General features: G+C 34.9%; 1 protein-coding gene across 1 annotated transcript; it reads left to right on the top strand.

Annotated features, from left to right (window-relative positions):
• The first annotated feature begins 4,394 nt into the window (after window positions 1-4,394).
• On the top strand, window positions 4,395-14,370 carry LOC131932534 (sodium-coupled monocarboxylate transporter 1). Its single transcript, XM_059289454.1, has 19 exons — window positions 4,395-4,524; window positions 5,145-5,260; window positions 5,401-5,508; window positions 6,567-6,635; window positions 6,881-6,932; window positions 7,064-7,131; window positions 7,348-7,428; window positions 7,527-7,600; window positions 7,742-7,882; window positions 8,325-8,460; window positions 8,579-8,664; window positions 8,890-9,005; window positions 11,274-11,344; window positions 11,430-11,516; window positions 11,748-11,974; window positions 12,697-12,797; window positions 12,898-13,022; window positions 13,810-13,906; window positions 14,231-14,370. The coding sequence occupies exons 1-19, from the start codon at window positions 4,404-4,406 to the stop codon at window positions 14,368-14,370; spliced, it is 2,016 nt and encodes a 671-aa protein (XP_059145437.1). The 5' UTR covers window positions 4,395-4,403.
• The last annotated feature ends 4,239 nt before the right edge of the window (window positions 14,371-18,609 follow it).

Raw genomic sequence — 18,609 nt, 5'->3', positions numbered from 1 at the left:
GCTAATAATAGAACTAACAATATAGCTAATTTATCTAACCAACAGTCTAAAAACAACCTAGAGAAGTTGGTTATTAAAAAGCTGAAATGAATGAGAAAATATTCAAGTGTTTAATTTAGTTATTCCTAGAATATTTATCATGAAGTGTTATGAAATCTATAAAAGCTGATAACATTCATATCACATGTATTAGCTTGATATTATTTAATACAGTTTGTTGTTGCTGTTAAATGTGTGTGTTTGTTTTTGGACTAAAAAAAATTATTATTTTATAACGAGAAAAGCCCGTAACAAAGGTAATGTTTATTTTTGTGCGCCTGTACTGGTAAGACTATGAAAAGTATATGATAAGTATATAATAAGTCTATGATAAGTATATGATAAGTATATAATAAGTCTATGATAAGTATATGATAAGTATATAATAAGTCTATGATAATCCCTACATGTGGAGCTGTTGACTTGTATAAGCCAGCCACTATTTCAAATGTAAACTTTGTATTCCCACATATAAGATCTAGATGTTTCTATCAGTCGTTAGCCAGGATCGTCTCAAGGGGGGGGGGGGGGGGGGGGACAAACTTTTTAATTTGCACCCCCTTCAAACTTTCGATTTGCACCCCCCTCATACTTTATATATATATATATATATATATATATATATATATATATATATATATATATATATATATATATATATATATATATATATATATATATATATATATATATATATATATATATATATATATATATATATATATATACATATATATATACATATATATATATATACATATATATATATATATATATATATATATATATATATATATATATATATATATATATATATATATATACCAAGGGGTCTATGGTTATGACCCCCCCCCCTAACCCCCCCCCCCCCCCCTGCCTGCGGCGAAATAATTGATGTAGGTTTAACCTATCGCGAATCCAATGTACGGTGCATTTGTTAATACAACAAGCTGTTAGATTCCGCCAAAAGTTTAATCCCAATAATATCAGGCCGTGTCTTGAGACACCATATCATTGAACATATTTTTTCTCTAAACCGCACAATGAAATTGACAAGATCTTATTCGACTACCCGCCCCATCTTTAATTTAATCTCTTTCTATTTGTTTTTTTTTTAGTTTCAGGGGTACATATTACCTCACTGATACGGAAAAATATAATTTTGCAATCTTGTCCGTATGCCTGTGTGTCTGTCTGTCTGTGTGTGAATGTGTCCGTGTGTAAACACGATAACTTGAGTACCGTTACAGCTAGGTTGATGAAATTTCATATATAAGTATTTTATCAAAATCGTAGATCCGTATCAACTTCTTTTGAGCTATTTCCGATAACCGGAAGTGGTACTTTTCCTACTTTGAATTTTTCAAAAGCCTATAACTTAAGTACTATTTCAGATAGATCAATGAAATTTCACATGTAAGTAAACGATCTAATTCTCTACCTTCTGTTAAATTTTGAGTAATTTTCGTTGACCGGAAGTAGTAATTTACGCTACTTCCGATTTCTCAAAAAACTAATGTAAATTTGTAAAGTACTAATAATATTGCGCACTATTATGCACTTTTTTATTTGGCGTTCACTTGGTGTGCAATTAATTTGTCTATTTATTCTATTTTTAAAACTTTAAGTATTTAAATGGATTAAAAATCATGTCTATAGCCCGAGTTCCCATCCCCTGTTATTTTATATAAGAATATTCGAGAAAGTTTAGGGGAGATCACTCCCGGTTTATTTTTTATTAGCTGCCGATTTGGACTACACATACATAATATATTTCTTCTTACTTGACTAAGTGTAGCTAAACAAAACATGTTTATTACGTGAACTAGAATGCTCTGGGCAGTAGGGCCTATCATGTAACACACACACACACACATACACAAATATACAGACAAGATTGCAAAACTATGTTTTTCCGACGCAGGGAGGTGTAAAACGTCGAGATTTGTAAAAATCTTGCACGATTACAATACTTTATCTATAGGCCTACTTCGTATCCGAGAAAGTATAGAAGTATACATACCCAAAAATGTATACATGCCCAATAAAAAGTATACATACCCAATAAAAAAGCAAGCATACGCAATAAAAAAGCAACCAACATCATCAAAACACGCGAAGGTTTAGGGCAACAACAAATGTTTATGACACCGTCTACATACATGAAGATATAGAAGAAAGATATTGAGATTAGTAGCACTTATACCGAGGCGCTGAACAGACACTTAATTTACACACTAGTCATTTGGTCAGGTACATTTTGTTAGGCGAATTTATTTATGTGTGGAACAAATCAAGGATACAGTACTAAGACCTACTTGTCCATCTTCTATTTTTTTTTCATTAGAAATTGTTGTTATACATTGGAACTAAACCAAATTCTGTTGGTTTTTTTATGTGTGAAGTTCAAGGTCGTTTAATCGTTGCACACACAACACAATTGAATGGATGGAGTCAAATGTTTAATAATTAATTAATACTAACAAGACTTTGTAGCTTCAGTAACATTGTCATAATGAATCATTCCTCTGGTAGACTTAGTGTTTGTTTACAATGACCTTTGCTAGTCAGTCAAAAGTTTGTAATGTTTTATGTAAGACTTTTGTTGGCTTAACGAATTAGCATCTTAACGAGTCAACTGACAGCTATAATTAGTTTAGAAAGTAGAAAGAGAATACATAATTGGTCAATTATGTTGATGGATAATATATTTCACAAATTTGAGTATACAATCTTAAAACGTTAATTTATGTTAATTTATCAGGTCATGCTCAGTTCAATAGACCAAAGGGTCTAAGCAGTAAGTTATGTAGATAGTCTGATGGAGAGTCTAATGGAGAGTCTGATGGAGAGTCTGATGAACTGATATATCGTGTCAGACTTGCTCTTTGATTCTTCAAGACTTTTTTTCTCCGGGGGGGGGGGGGGGGAACACTTGATATTTCATGGGTGGGGGCGGTCAACATTTTCCGGTGGGGGGGGGGGGGGGGGCGGACACTGGAAAAAGTATATTTTTTTCTATATAAATTCCATTTCGTTCGGGGGGGGGGGGGGCTGTAGAATTTATTCGAGTTACACACCCTGACCCCCCCCCCCCGAAGAGATGCCTGGAAGAAACTCTGAACTTGCTGTGCTATAGCCAACAGTTAAAGAACAGAGAGGGGGGGTGGGTTTTAGTTTAAGTATTCGAACAACAGGGTTTATATTCCAACAAATATAACTCGAAACTTTGAGTAATACGAACATATTTTAAAATGCGCAGATATTAAACATATTTTCAAATAATTGATCATATAAAAGCAAGCCATAAAATGCCTAAAACGATTTGAAATCTTATGAAAGTAAACTATGACAAACTAATACCAGTGTAATTGTAAATATGCAAGTTTGTCATAATTGCATAAGAAGGTCGTAAATTGTCAGAGGTCGAGAGACAGATTGGCTTCAGTTTCTGTAACTGTCTTTTGTTTTATGTGAACGAGTAGTTAGCCCATCACACAACCCCCAATCCGGAGGACGAGGGCACAACGTTTGGTCTGGCCCCTACCCGCGCAGATCTGTCCGACTTGGTTAGACCTGCCAGGAGCACTAGTCTCCCGCCAAGCGCTTGAGTGGAACCCCCAGGGGAAGCGGTAGACAGACGCCCAAGACAGACCTGGAGGCGGGGTCTTCTTGTAGAACTGAAGCCAACAGGGATGTCTTTGGAAATTGCGAAAATAATAGCCGGGGGTCGGACGAAATGGAAATAAATTGTGGAGGCCCTATGTTCTTCCATAAGGAGTAAAGAGGACTAAATCAATTTGGCGGTAAACTAGAACTATATTTTTAGTTCAAACTAAAAAAAAATAGTTATAGTTTTTTTAATAGCAACAGGAGTAAAATTCTCAAAATCTGAATTTTTGGTTGTACGGAAAATTCCAGTTATTAAACAACAAATTTAATCAGTTCTGGATTAATTAATTCAACGACCAGTGTGTGGTGTGTGTCAATATAGTTGGTCAGGGAGATTAAGCACGAACCCATAGATACGAGATCAGTTTGTGAAGTTGTGTTTTCTTCTCGGTGAAGTTTTGTTCCTTTTCTTCTTGGTGAAGTTCATTATCTTGTAGGTGGAGTTTTATTGATGACCTATCAGTAGTGTTTTAGAATATTTATTTTTGAATTGGAATTATTGCATTATGAAAATTAGGCAGAAAGCTTATGTTGCTTTATAGATGGCTATCAAAATAGTTGAAACAATTTATTTTGTGAATATTTAAAAATTAGTTGTATATTGTAGTCGGGATATATTTTACTTTTTTTCTTCTTCTTCATTTACAAAAAAAAAAAAAAAAAAAAAAACATTACAGCTGAACTAGACCAAAATGGTTGTGGTGAAGAACTCCTTCGGTCCTGTCGACTATGTTGTCTTTGCCGCCATGTTGATCATATCAATGGCTATAGGAGTTTGGTTCGCTCTCAGGGGAGGCAAACAGAGAACACAAGGTAAGGGGAGATAAATATATAATACAAGGTAAGGGGAGATAAATATAGAATACAAGGTAAGGGGAGATAAATATAGAATACAAGGTTAAGGGAGACAAATATAAAACACTATATGAACCTTGAAAATCTTTCTATCTGTGTGTCGTGATGTGTGAAAACGATAACATACGATAGGTGGACGAAAATTCACAAATAACGATCGATGCTATTCGCAAATTTCCATCACCCTTTTTGAAATTTCTGGAAATCCGACGTTGTACATAAAAAAACCGTCAAGTACCGTTTTTGAGGTGGAGCAAATTTGTTATACACTAATTCGATCAAATAAGTCAGTATAGGAAGGTGAAACAATAACTAACATCATCAATGCTCACTTAATCGTGTGTGTGAGGCTAAAATATGAGCAAAATAACTTAAAGAAAAGACATTGTTGTAACCTATAGAAATTAAATTATGACAAAGTATTTAGCGGTTTTTTTTAAAGCAAGTTAGGTATTTACTGATGCATTAATGAGTACCTTACCTATTTTTTAAAAAGGAGATTGATTCGATGGCAAAGCACATTTATTTGAGCATTACATGGTATTTATAGAGTAAATATTTTATCTTTTACAACCCAGTTGAATATCTGATGGGAAACAGAAGCCTCTCCATACTCCCTGTTGCTATTTCGATCTTGGCCTCCTTCATGTCGGCCATCTTGATTCTCGGAACCCCTGCAGAAATGTATACACAGGTTGTGTTTGTTTCTAACATTAGGTTAACGTGTCTTTGTATATTTTCTAGCGCTGCGTGTTTTATTTTATATTATTTAAAAAAAAAAAATTTTTAATTTTTCCCAACCATTTTTTAATTAACATTGTCTTGTTCACCCAGGGAACAGAATTTTATCTGGCAACTTTTGGTGTCATGCTTGGTGTGGTATTAGCTGCCCTTCTCTTTGTGCCTCTCTTGTATCCATTACATCTGACCAGTGCTTTTGAGGCAAGTAGAAATGGTCGTGTTAAAATGTCAAGTAGGTGTAGCCTAGTTAAAAATGTCAAGTAGATGTAGCCCTGTTGAAATGGCCTTTACTCCTATGTTAAACTAAAACTTTGAGTGTAACATATGTACACACGAATGCAAAAAGGTGCTATGTAGTTCGGGAGATGTTGGTCAATTTTTTGTTAAGATAATGGGTGGGTGAGAGATGGTGGAGTGGGGCATTTAGTCAATCAGAGGCTACCATACACACATATAAGTGTCATTTTACACGGCACTAATTATCTAAATGCGTTAAGAGTGACCGGAAAATATAAAAGCGGAAAATTGCTCTACATATTTGATATTTCAAAATGCACAATCTACCAGCTTGTTCGTTGTTTGCTTTTATTTAAATATTTCAGGTTTTTAAATTTAACAAGTTTCAAACGAAAAAAAAAGAAAAATTACCGTAGAAAACATTTAGTAAAAAACTATTCGATCTGATATTTTTGTGTGTCAATATGTCTTCTATGTAGTAAATATAATTTAACGAGCCAACCCGGGGAGTACCATACGCTGTTATTTAGTGATTATCCTCCACTCCCTCCCCACCCCCTCCCCCGAGAAAGCAGCCGTCCGTGACGACAGTTTACAGACAACAATGAAAAGATTAAGCAGAAATTGTTATCTCCCCTTCGTTTCAAATCGTTTAAAAACTAAATTATTTGCCCCTAATAGCAGTCACTAATTCATTCTGGCGGCCCTACGACTGTAAGCATTCGTCGTGAATCAAAGCTCACCAGACTGGTAGGGAGAGGGGGTAGCGATATGCCTGGAGAGCAAGGGAAGGGGAAGCGAGGCGCGCTTTCGTAGTGGTTGTGTCTCGCATGGTCCCAACGTAGAGAATTATATAGATGCATATAAAAATTACCAGCATACTGTATGCCATCGTGTGAGAGAAAAATTAAAGAAAAAGCTGCTAAACATTTCTTTAATTATCAGTTGAAAATATTCAATTTTCAAATGAATATAGATCTTCTAACGGCTTTGTCATACATGTTTTTTTCTCCACCGCTCAGTATTTGGAGGTCAGATTTGAGTCAAGAGTTGTCCGCCTTGTGGGGACGATGCTGATGATTCTCTCACAGGTAACAAAATATGGTGGGTTGTGGTGGTAAGATATGTTTTGAGAGAGGTGTTGTTTAAATGGGTGGCACCATAGAGACTGCTCTCTGTTGTAAGTACGTGTCACTAGTGAGTCATGTATTGAGAGAGGTGATGATAAGTGATGATAAGAGGTTACTGGTTACCTGACCTGACAAGAGTTAACAGTGACAGCCATTTGACTACAGATATTATAATATTTGTACTCGCTTTTTTTGTTCTCTTTCAGGTGATCTACATGGGCATCGCTTCATTTGCTCCCTCTACAGCTTTAGAAGCAGGTCAGATCCTTGTCTTATCATGTGACGTCTGTATTACCTGCATAAGATATAGGGATATTGGATGTGTTTCTAGACAGGTTTTTATAGAAATTTTACAACAGAAAATGTAAGTAGACTAATTTTTATTTCAGTGACGGGCTTTCCAGCGTGGGGAACAATTTTAAGTATTGGAGCTGTTGGTACGCTCTATACTACAATTGTAAGTCTGGTAGATGGCAATGTAATGATACGCTAACACAGAGAAAACCAGCGTACACACACACACACACACACACACACACATACATATATATATATATATATATATATATATATATATATATATATATATATATATATATATATATTTATTTATTTATTTATTTATTTATTTATTTATTTATTTATTTATTTATTTATGATCGAACTGTTTTAGGGTGGTATGAAAGCGGTAATCTGGACAGATGTCTTCCAATCTGTGATAATGCTGGCTGGTATTTTGGCCATTGTCATTCAGGTTGGTTTATGTCAATTGTGTTTTTAGCATTCAGAACAATTTGATTTAGATTTGAAGGATTCGATCATGTCGTTATAAACTTTGACCTGTTGTTTCAGGGTACTCTAAAAGTTGGTGGTATGTCACGTGTGTGGGAGATCAATGAGGAGTGGGGCAGGATCAAATTCTTTAAGTCAGTGTTTCTTTTTTGACAAATGTGTTACATTTATAGCAGAAATGTCGAGTTACCATTAAACGTATTTATAGCGTAGCCGAAAGTCTTTTACCCATACGTACAAGTCTGTGTTACTGAATGTCTACCCGTCTGCTCCAGCTTTGACCCTAACCCGATGACACGTCACACGGTCTGGAACTTGGTGATTGGGACAGCTTTAAACTGGATGGGGACGTACGGGGTCAACCAGGCCAGTGTCCAGCGATATTTGAGTCTACCGACGTTACGTAAAGCCATGACGTAAGCTTTTTAAAAACGGGTTTTTTGTTTTTTTACGTAAGTTAAAGAGCTGTACAGAAATAAGTTTATTTTTTTTTATTGTCAAATAATTCTTCAGCAGAAATATTTGCAAATAATATTTTTCTTGTTTAATTTAAACTTATATGTGTAATTATTCACGCATCAAAAAGTTGAGTATGACCTACAGAGGTCAAGATCTTTTTATAGGCATTAATGGTGTTAGATTAGACCTGACCCAGTACTGAACCATGCTCTAATCTTAGCTTTGAATACATTGGGAAACTAGTTGTAGAAAATCCTGTTGCGATATCAATTAACTCTAGCAGGCGACACTGGGCTAACCCGTGTGATGAGTCAGTGGACCAAATTTATCCACCCGACATTGGGTGGTTGTGTCAATAACATTTCGTGTTTAAATTAAATGTCTACACTATGAATCCAGCTCAGTGTTGCTCAACATCCTGGGTGTGTTCATTTTGTTGACCTTGACCTGTTTATCTGGTGTTGTCATCTTCGCTTATTACGCCAATCAAAACTGTAATCCTCTGGGTCAGAAGCTGGTCAAGAGCTCCAATCAGGTTAGTGTGTGGGATGGTGACCTATTAAATGTAACTCAAACCAATCTGCTGGAATTTGTTAGTGAGCCGGTAAGAAATCAAATAACACTCAAATAAAACGTTCTTTGTTTGTCCCCAGCTAGTTCCCTACTTTGTGATGGAGACTTTGGGATACCCCGGAGTTCCTGGACTATTTATAGCTTGTTTGTTCTCTGGAGCTTTAAGGTAACTTCACATCCGCGTCTAGATTTTATAAACCAGTGTTTGTTTTCCATGCCAAATGTTTTAGTTCTATGGCCAATATTTTAGCTCTATGGCCAATGTTTTAGTTCTATGCCCAATGTTTTCGTTTTATGGCCAATGTTTTAGTTGTATAACCAATATTTTAGTTCTATGGCTCATGTGTATGCTCTATGTCCAATGTCTAAGCTCTGTCTCGACTTTGTTTAGCTCCGTGTCGTCTTCACTGAATGCACTAGGAGCCATCACTTGGGAAGATGTGCTGAAGCCCAGATACGATCACAGGTTGACGGAGTATCAGAAGACTTTAGTCACCAAAGCTACAGGTATTTTTATACAGAGTATCAGAAGACTTTAGTCACCAAAGCTACAGGTATTTTTATACAGAGTATCAGAAGACTTTAGTCACCAAAGCTACAGGTATTTTTATACAGAGTATCAGAAGACTTTGGTCATCAAAGTTACAGGTATTTTTATACAGAGTATCAGAAAACTCTGGTCACCAAAGCTACAGGTATTTTCATACAGAGTATCAGAAGACTTTGGTCACCAAAGCTACAGGTATTTTTATACAGAGTATCAGAAGACTTTGGTCACCAAAGCTACAGGTATTTTTATACAGAGTATCAGAAGACTTTTGTCACCAAAGCTACAGGTATTTTTATACAGAGTATCAGAATACTTTGGTCACCAAAGCTACAGGTATTTTTATACAGAGTATCAGAAGACTTTAGTCACCAAAGCTACAGGTATTTTTATACAGAGTATCAGAAGACTTTAGTCACCAAAGCTACAGGTATTTTTATACAGAGTATCAGAAGACTTTAGTCACCAAAGCTTCAGGTATTTTTATACAGAGTATCAGAAGACTTTAGTCACCAAAGCTACAGGTATTTTTATACAGAGTATAAGAAGACTTTAGTCACCAAAGTTACAGGTATTTTTATACAGAGTATCAGAAGACTCTAGTCACCAAAGCTACGGGTATTTTTATACAGAGTATCAGAAGACTTTAGTCACCAAAGCTTCAGGTATTTTTATACAGAGTATCAAAAGACTTTTGTCACCAAAGCTACAGGTATGTTTATACAGAGTATAAGAAGACTTTAGTCACCAAAGCTACAGGTATTTTTATACAGAGTATCAGAAGACTCTGGTCACCAAAGCTACAGGTATTTCTATACAGAGTATCAGAAGACTTTAGTCACCAAAGCTACAGGTATTTTTATACAGAGTATCAGAAGACTCTAGTCACCAAAGCTACAGGTATTTTTATACAGAGTATCAGAAGACTTTAGTCACCAAAGTTACAGGTATTTTTATACAGAGTATCAGAAGACTCTGGTCACCAAAGCTACAGGTATTTTTATACAGAGTATCAGAATACTCTAGTCACCAAAGCTACAGCTATTTTTATACAGAGTATCAGAAGACTCTGGTCACCAAAGCTACAGGTATTTTTATACAGAGTATCAGAAGACTTTAGTCACCAAAGCTACAGGTATTTTTATACAGAGTATCAGAAGACTCTAGTCACCAAAGCTACAGGTATTTTTATACAGAGTATCAGAAGACTTTGGTCACCAAAGTTACAGGTATTTTTATACAGAGTATCAGAAGACTTTAGCCACCAAAGCTACAGGTATTTTTATACAGAGTATCAGAAGACTTTAGTCACCAAAGCTACAGGTATTTTTATACAGAGTATCAGAAGACTTTAGTCACCAAAGTTACAGGTATTTTTATACAGAGTATCAGAAGACTTTAGTCACCAAAGCTACAGGTATTTTTATACAGAGTATCAGAAGACTTTAGTCACCAAAGTTACAGGTATTTTTATACAGAGTATCAGAAGACTCTGGTCACCAAAGCTACAGGTATTTTTATACAGAGTATCAGAAGACTCTAGTCACCAAAGCTACAGGTATTTTTATACAGAGTATCAGAAGACTCTGGTCACCAAAGCTACAGGTATTTTTATACAGAGTATCAGAAGACTCTGGTCACCAAAGCTACAGGTATTTTTATACAGAGTATCAGAAGACTTTAGTCACCAAAGTTACAGGTATTTTTATACAGAGTATCAGAAGACTCTGGTCACCAAAGCTACAGGTAGTTTTATACAGAGTATCAGAAGACTCTAGTCACCAAAGCTACAGGTATTTTTATACAGAGTATCAGAAGACTCTGGTCACCAAAGCTACAGGTATTTTTATACAGAGTATCAGAAGACTTTGGTCAACAAAGCTACAGGTATTTTTATACAGAGTTGTGTGAGACCAACTGGAGGGTTACATTGATTTTGTATCTACAGTAATATATGTCTTCTTTATCTTTGGTCTCAATAGGGCGGTATGTTCAGGTAGTAGACCTTACGAGAGCTAACTCGAATGTCTCGAGTTCTAATCACGTGCGTTTGTACCATTTTACTAATAATGCCATTATTTTATAGCTGATAGTTCAACTTTGACCACAAGTTACACAGTTGTTTTGACTTGAATAACAAGGACCTATTCCAGTTGTGTTATCATGTATTAAACTATACCTTTGTATAATGTAACAGTTAAAAAGTCAGCTATTGTTTTTTCTTCTAGTGGCCATTTACGGATGTTTGGCCATTGGCGTCAGTTTTTTGGCTCAAACTCTAGACGGGACTGTTCTACAGGTAACGTGCTTTTGTTTATGACAGCATTTTATGATGTGTAATACACATGTTTTACTGTGGATGTAATCTTGTATCCCCCACCCAGGCCTCTGTGTCTTTGGGTGGTTCTGTAGCTGGACCCCTGTACGGGATGTTTGTGTTGGCAGCATTTTTCCCCTGGGCCAACAGTTACGTAAGTTTTTTTTTTATTCCACATTAATGGCTGTTCAACTAGAATATACTTTTTAATCGATAATCTAGAAGTGTAAGAATTCGATTTTCGAGTCGCACATCTTTATCGACAGCTAGATTATAGACTAAACACCATTACGTAATGTCGATCGTTTTTCTGTCACAGGCCCCATTTCTGATAATCTACTAGTGTTTGGAAGTCTGACTTAACTTGATTGTGTTTCTATCCCAGGGCGCCATATCAGGAGCTCTAGTTGCTGTAGCACTGAGTATGTGGGTGTCCATTGGCTCCTATGTCTACGGCATACGTCTACCTCCAAAGTCATTTCCTAACGGGACGTGTGCGGCGTATTTCAATGTGTCTACCATGTCACCTGTCACTGACATTACAACTTCTACAACCTTGACCTCTACAATGACCTTGACATCTACTGTAGGCTTATCTCCAGCGGTTGAGAGGTAAAAGTTTCAGACGAAAACGTTTTTAGCTTAAAATAATGTGTGAGTCATCTCCCCTCTAATTTTTTTGTTTAATGTTTTTAATTGACGAGTGACCTCTGTGTGCTATTTTTCTGTGTGCGTAATTTTCTTATTTACGAATTTTCTGTCTGAGCAAAACTCTCTTTGCGCATTTTTTCCCTTGCGCACTTTTCCCTTGCGCATTTTTAGTGTTCCAGTTTCCATATACGATAAAGTACGCAGGAGTATAACGGTGAAAACTTGAAATGCAAACAGAAAAATGTGCAAAAAGAAAAATGCACACACAGAAAAATGCGCAAAGAGAAATATATATGTATAAACACATACACATACAAATTTAAACATGCAAGCATAAACACACAACCATACAAACAAATATAAACAAATTGCCACACTCAGAATTTAAGAGTGACCTCTGTGTGCTATTTTCTGTGTGTGAAATTTCCTATTTGCGAATTTTCTGTCTGAGCAAAAATCTCATTGCGCATTTTTTCCCTTGCGCATTTTTCCCTTGCGCATTTTTTTGTGTGCCAGTTTCCATATACGATAAAGTACGTAGGAGTAAAACGGTGAAAACTTCCAAAATATCTGTTTATTATTCAGAACGATTACAAACTTCTTCTATACTCTGTAGACGAGAACATAAAAATGTGATTTCTTTGAAATCGTCCATAATTATACTTAAAAATTTTGTTTTCTAGAGAGGGAATTCAGATGTTGTATGGATTATCTTATGCCTGGTTCTCTACACTGGGCATGGTGACTGTGATAGTGGTAGGACTGATCGTGAGTTTTATTACAGGTAACTGCTTTGTTATTCTCTCGATGATATAGCGCTGACTGTATACAAGAATGTCTGTGTTATAAAACTTTGGTAGCTGATCTCTTTCTGTCATGAGCAGGAGCCAATTCAACAAATGACGTCCCAACCAAATATCAGATCCCTGTCTTCACACGTCTGTGTTGTTGTTTGCCCAACTCCTGGCTTCATTTTCTCAACTGTTATAGACACTTTCAGAGACCTCAGGTATAAAAATATCAATTTAATAATTCTTATTCTTTTTAGCGAAATTCCATTAGATATTTTTAAGTAGTTATAATATAATTTAGTACAAAATATCGTATGACTGAGACAGCCATTTGTAAATAAAGTTTTGGAAATTGACTATATACAGAATACTGTATGAAAATTAGTCCCATAACAAACGAAACAAAAGAGTATAAAGATTAATAGAGTTTGGGAAGACGGGACAATTTCATCAGCCTGCAGGTCAACTCCAGCATCTGTACAGTCGTGACACATCATTACACAATTATACTTCACTATGTTAGAGACCGGCCTATCTCCAACATAGCTATATGTGTGTACATATGGTAATTTTTGTGTGACAGAAGCAGAAATACTGAATGACACACTGTGGAATATTTACAATCTGAACTAAACTAACAACCAGATGCTATCAATAATAACACAAAGTCTTAAACTGTTGAACCATAGAATTAACCGACTACTGTATTTCGGAGCACACAGTGCTACAGCAATAGTACATCAACATCACAAGTGTCGCTCTCTACGGTCTAATACACTCTGACAAGTCTCAAAACGTTCTTACCCTGTCTTCGTCCTGACGTTTGTAGACAATTTATCATCACACATGGCAGAGGGTAAAACATTAGCATGAGAGTGTCCTCCCTAATCCTCTAGTAGGCCCCAAGTTGTAAACAAACCAAGAGAGATCATTAGGGAAGGTACTATTACAGTTGAATTATGATCGAAGATCCATTTATAGATATTATTGTTTATGTTGTTTCAGGAAATCAGATCTGAAGAGAAAGATGAAGATATTTTAGTGGTTGCCCCACTTAACGGTCAAGATGTAAAGTATGTTCTCAACGGTGACTCTAAGCTTGGTATGTATTATGTAGAGCATTTTTTTTTAGATCCTGATTGGGTATACTATATCTGTTATGTTCTGATTGGGTACAATAGATCTACTATGTCCTGTTTGGGTATCTATTATCCAAACGCGATGATGTAGGGTTTTAAAAAAATTTAAATCACATTAGTACAAAAACGTCAAGCAAACAGTTATTTTACCGTAAACAAATATTTTACACAGAGCGTACTGAAAATAGCTTACACTAAAGTTATCGAATACATTTTACACTGAATAACTGAAATATTGTTTTTACTAAACTAACTAAAAAACTTTTAAAAATATGTGTGACCCTCAGCACATGACTTGAAAGCTCCACCAGTTACTGACACTGAGCTGCAACAAATATCACGTGACCACAAGGGTCGTCAAACGGACTTCCCTAGAGACGCAAATCCTAGCACTCCTCGGGAAAACAACAACCCAGCTACATCATAACACATCCTGAAACTCTACGGAAAATAACATAATTGTTACATCATTGTTACATCATAATACATTTCTTCCTAAATATCAGTTAAGGTATCCAATAGAAAATACAGTGAATTACGCTTTTCTTTATAGTTATTTAAATAGTAGTGTATTATTTTATATTTAAAGAAAATAATTTATTTTATCTTTTTTTTTTTGCATTTTTACATAAAAGCTTGTTATCAAAACGTTACAAGCTTTTATTTAACTTGCTTCTTCTGTCTCTTGCACTTTTGTCGAGCTTTGGTCTGTCGTCATTGATCGAAACGGGCGAGCGAAATTTCGAGCACATTTAACCGACTAATTTCTCTGAAATTCGACACGTGGGTCAAGGCCCGATGACTTTGTAATCTGACATAAGATTTCACTTAATTAGATGATTAATTACATGATTTTTATAAATTAATTAAAACTTTCTGAAATTAAAAGGGTGCCCTAGTACTATTCCGCACTATTAAAACGCACATTATCATGTTCATTTAGTGAGCAAATGTTTTTAGTCATGAAACTATTTTGCATTGAAAATATAAAGTACTGAAAAAATGCATTGAAAAAAAATGCATATAAACGTTTTAATAACCAGCTTTTATGTAATAATGCACTAAAAAGGAGAAAAACAATAGTTTTTATTACCTTTTTTTTATTAGTTTTTTTAAATTAAATGTTGAGGTGGCGTGCACGATTCCGGCAAAAGCGAGACTGCAGTGACGTTTACTGACACACCTGGTATTTTAAACTTTTAAATAATAGCTTATATTAGGTCAGTTTTAAGATGAAAATAAAACAAACGTTTTCTTGTAAAAAAATTACCAATAAATTAGCGTATACCAAACTAGAATATTAAAATGTTTTGCTTTGTTTGAAAAATCAAATGGTGAATAATTCTTATGTGTAACAGTGAAGAAAAATGTATCTGACTTCGCTCCCTTTAGCTTAAAATTTTGACCCAAGAATGACAGACTTTATAGTGTAGAAATCAAAAGCTCTAACAAATTATTAAGCTAATGTCTTAAGCGTCTTTTTTTTTAAATTAAAAGTAAAAAAAATGTCCTCGCACGTTGGAAACTACAGGGAAAGTATCCAGCTTGATTTTTTTTAGTGAATTTTAAATTCACTTGCAAAAAAAAAATGTTTAAACATTTATTTTAAACAGATTATTTTTCTCTACACATTTTAAAAAGCTATCAATGTTTCCGCATTATGATAGTAAAAAAAAAGTATTTTTTTGGCGCAGTCTAAGCTTCTTTAACCAAACCAAATCGGAATTTAAAATTGTATAGCTATTCAGTATCATAATTTAATTAACAACGGTTGAATACCCCAACGGGTTGAATATACTTTTATTATCTCGCTTTTAATTTAATTATTATACATATGATTTATAATCATGTCTTTGAAACTGCATAAAACTGCTAAGGAAATTGTTATTATTGTTTTAAATGTTTAAAATAAATTTATATAAAAAGAATATCCTTCTATTTTGTCTTTATTTTTGGTTACAATATTTATAATTTTTTTTTTTAATCCCAAATTTATTTTCATCTCTAGTTAAAAGCCCAAACCCCTTAAACCCACCCCACCGAAAAACAACAAATCACCATTTAATTACACTTTCTCAATTTCAGGTTAAAAAAAATTGTAAATAGACGTTTTGTATTATATATAAGTAAACCATCTTAAATTAATGAAAGACCATGTCAGAAAGAAGTATTACTATTGTAAATCTGTATCAGTCCTCACAAGCCGATGATGAAAACTGTAACACTAAAGCTAACATGGCAATGCAAACACACTGTAAATTACAGGTCTGAGGCAAAAATTAAATTAAAAAATAAAATAAAATAAACATGAAAAAAAAAGTATCTCGCGGCCTAACTTGATGAGCGCCTGACACCTCTTAAAGGACGACTCGAATGTGCTTGTGTTGAAATCATCTTTTAATACAGGTAACGTCAAAAGATTTTTAAATTTGATATTTACCTAATCCAAAGTTTGGGCTGAGGAATTTTAGCACATTGACTATATAATGATATTTACCTAATCCAAAGTTTGGGCTGAGGAATTTTAGCACTTTTATTACATAACGACCAGTGGTGGATTAAGGGGGGGGGCTGAAGGGATTGCAGTCAGCGGTCCTCGATTTTTTAGGGGCCCCCAAATTTTCACTTACAAACCATAGTAAATTTCACTTCACAACTTGATTGTTGTTTTTTACTATAAAAATCAATGGTTTGAAGCATAAATCACATTTTCTTTTTCATTTTTTTAAAATATCAATCATGTGTACACACTTTACTATAAATACCAATTGTCATCATCTCCTACTCACACGTTATTTACATTAAGCTGATAATCCATAACATAGTCCGGACCAGTGTTCGCTTATGTCAATAAAATGAGTTGATTTTTAGAGTTTAAAAAGAAATACCACAAACAGCTGCAGAATTCAGCCCAAACATTTTCGGGCTTACGATTGACCCTCTTTAAAATAGTAAGATAGGAATTTGAAAGTCATTTCGTCAGATAACGTCAGATTGTGTTGTAAAGGGAGTAATCATAAAATAAAGCACAAATGTTAGGCATAGGGTCTACACTGTTTATTAAATCTCACTCGCAAGCATTCATACAAGAGCATTTTAAGCGGGCCTCAAATTCACTCATTTTTTAAGTTTCTACATACGTTTATTTTTTGTCAGTTAATTCATTGTTTTAATGTCTAAATTAAAGCTATTTTTAAATAAACCAAGGCCACACAAAAATCCTGTGTTTACAGCAGCTGACATCTCTTTCCCCACGGCAAATGTTTACCTAAAGCGACTCATTTTAAATAATAGAAAAACTTTTTCTGGCACATAAATGGGTTCGTCAGCCTGTATCGGAAAAAAAAACTGAATCTCATCAAAAACAAACTAAAAAACAAGTTTTACTATACGTTTGTTTATGACTAATCCGCCTAATTGTTTCCAAAAAATTACCAGCTAGAGATAGGCCGTACCCTTTAGCCCTATAGCCCCTAGAAAATTTAAAATCGTATAGCCCTTCTGATCTGCACCGTTCCAAAACACAAGGTTTTTGTAAGGTAAGAATTGTGTTTTTAGGGTGTTATTGGAAGTGACAGGTCGGATAATAACGTTGTTTGTATGTACCAAATTAACAATAAATTAAAACCGAATCTAGACGCCAAGTGTTTGCAACAAGAATATGGTGAGGTTTAGGCCCTATCTCAAGATTACCGAAATTGAAGTCGTCAGGCCTTAGCTCGTCCCCAAATTTTAAAGGCTCCCACATTTTCCCTCTTTAACAATAACACACATAATATACGTTTGTCCTTTAGTATTAGTAAGTCACAAACGCACAAGCTGTACATCGCTTCCCGTAAGACAATGTCTATTAAGGAGAGATGTCCTTAAAATAATAAAAACACTATGACACTGGACTAGTTTTTGAATATATATATATATATATATATATATATATATATATATATATATATATATATATATATATATATATATATGGGGGGGGGCGCCAAAAAAATTCCAGCTAGGCGCTCCGCTCAAGCTTTATCCGCCCCTGATAACGACACACGGGAAGTACTTTTTAACGGCGTTGATGAATGTTGAGAGCATTTCACCTTTATTGATGAGTGGGAATAAACGGAGGAATATATTTGATGTTAACGCGATTTGCAATAAAGATGTATGATTTTTAAAAAGATTGTGATCAATTTCATAATGAGTTAATTTGTAAAATTTAATTATTATAAAACATTGACCGTTATAGCAGCTTTGAACTGTATCAGTGATTGATGTCTTAAATAACACCACACACCTGATACTAGTTATTGAACTATTTATAATATGTGCAGCTTGAGTGAACATATATATATATATATACATATATGTGTGTGTATGTGTGTGTGCCCATACACACAGGGTATACTTAACCCCATTCCACCTCGCACCACACCACCTAATCCCGAACGACCCCATGAACCAAAGAACACACTACCCGACCCAACACCCCTACCTGAAACACTCCCAAGCCTCACGCCCCCAATCACACTAGCCCAAAACTGCATACCTGATTTCTTTAGCCCGGGCATCAAAGAAAACTTTCTGCATCACTGAAAATCTAACACGGTTACCTACGGGAGCGTAACGTGGAAGTCTACAGTCGTTTCACATATAGCCTGAGTGCCGGATA

The sequence above is a fragment of the Physella acuta genome, unplaced genomic scaffold, assembly GCF_028476545.2.
Source record: "Physella acuta isolate Inbredline_101_S28 unplaced genomic scaffold, ASM2847654v3 ptg002198l, whole genome shotgun sequence".
NCBI lineage: Eukaryota > Metazoa > Mollusca > Gastropoda > Physidae > Physella > Physella acuta.
This window is presented reverse-complemented; position numbering and strand designations above follow the sequence as displayed.

Coding starts and splice junctions, on each gene's coding strand:
- LOC131932534 (XM_059289454.1), top strand. CDS start 4,404: ATGGTTGTGGTGAAGAACTCCTTCGGTCCTGTCGACTATGTTGTCTTT. Junction 7,601..7,741: donor GGCAGGATCAAATTCTTTAA/GTCAGTGTTTCT, acceptor CGTCTGCTCCAG/CTTTGACCCTAACCCGATGA. Junction 13,907..14,230: donor CAACGGTGACTCTAAGCTTG/GTATGTATTATG, acceptor TGTGACCCTCAG/CACATGACTTGAAAGCTCCA.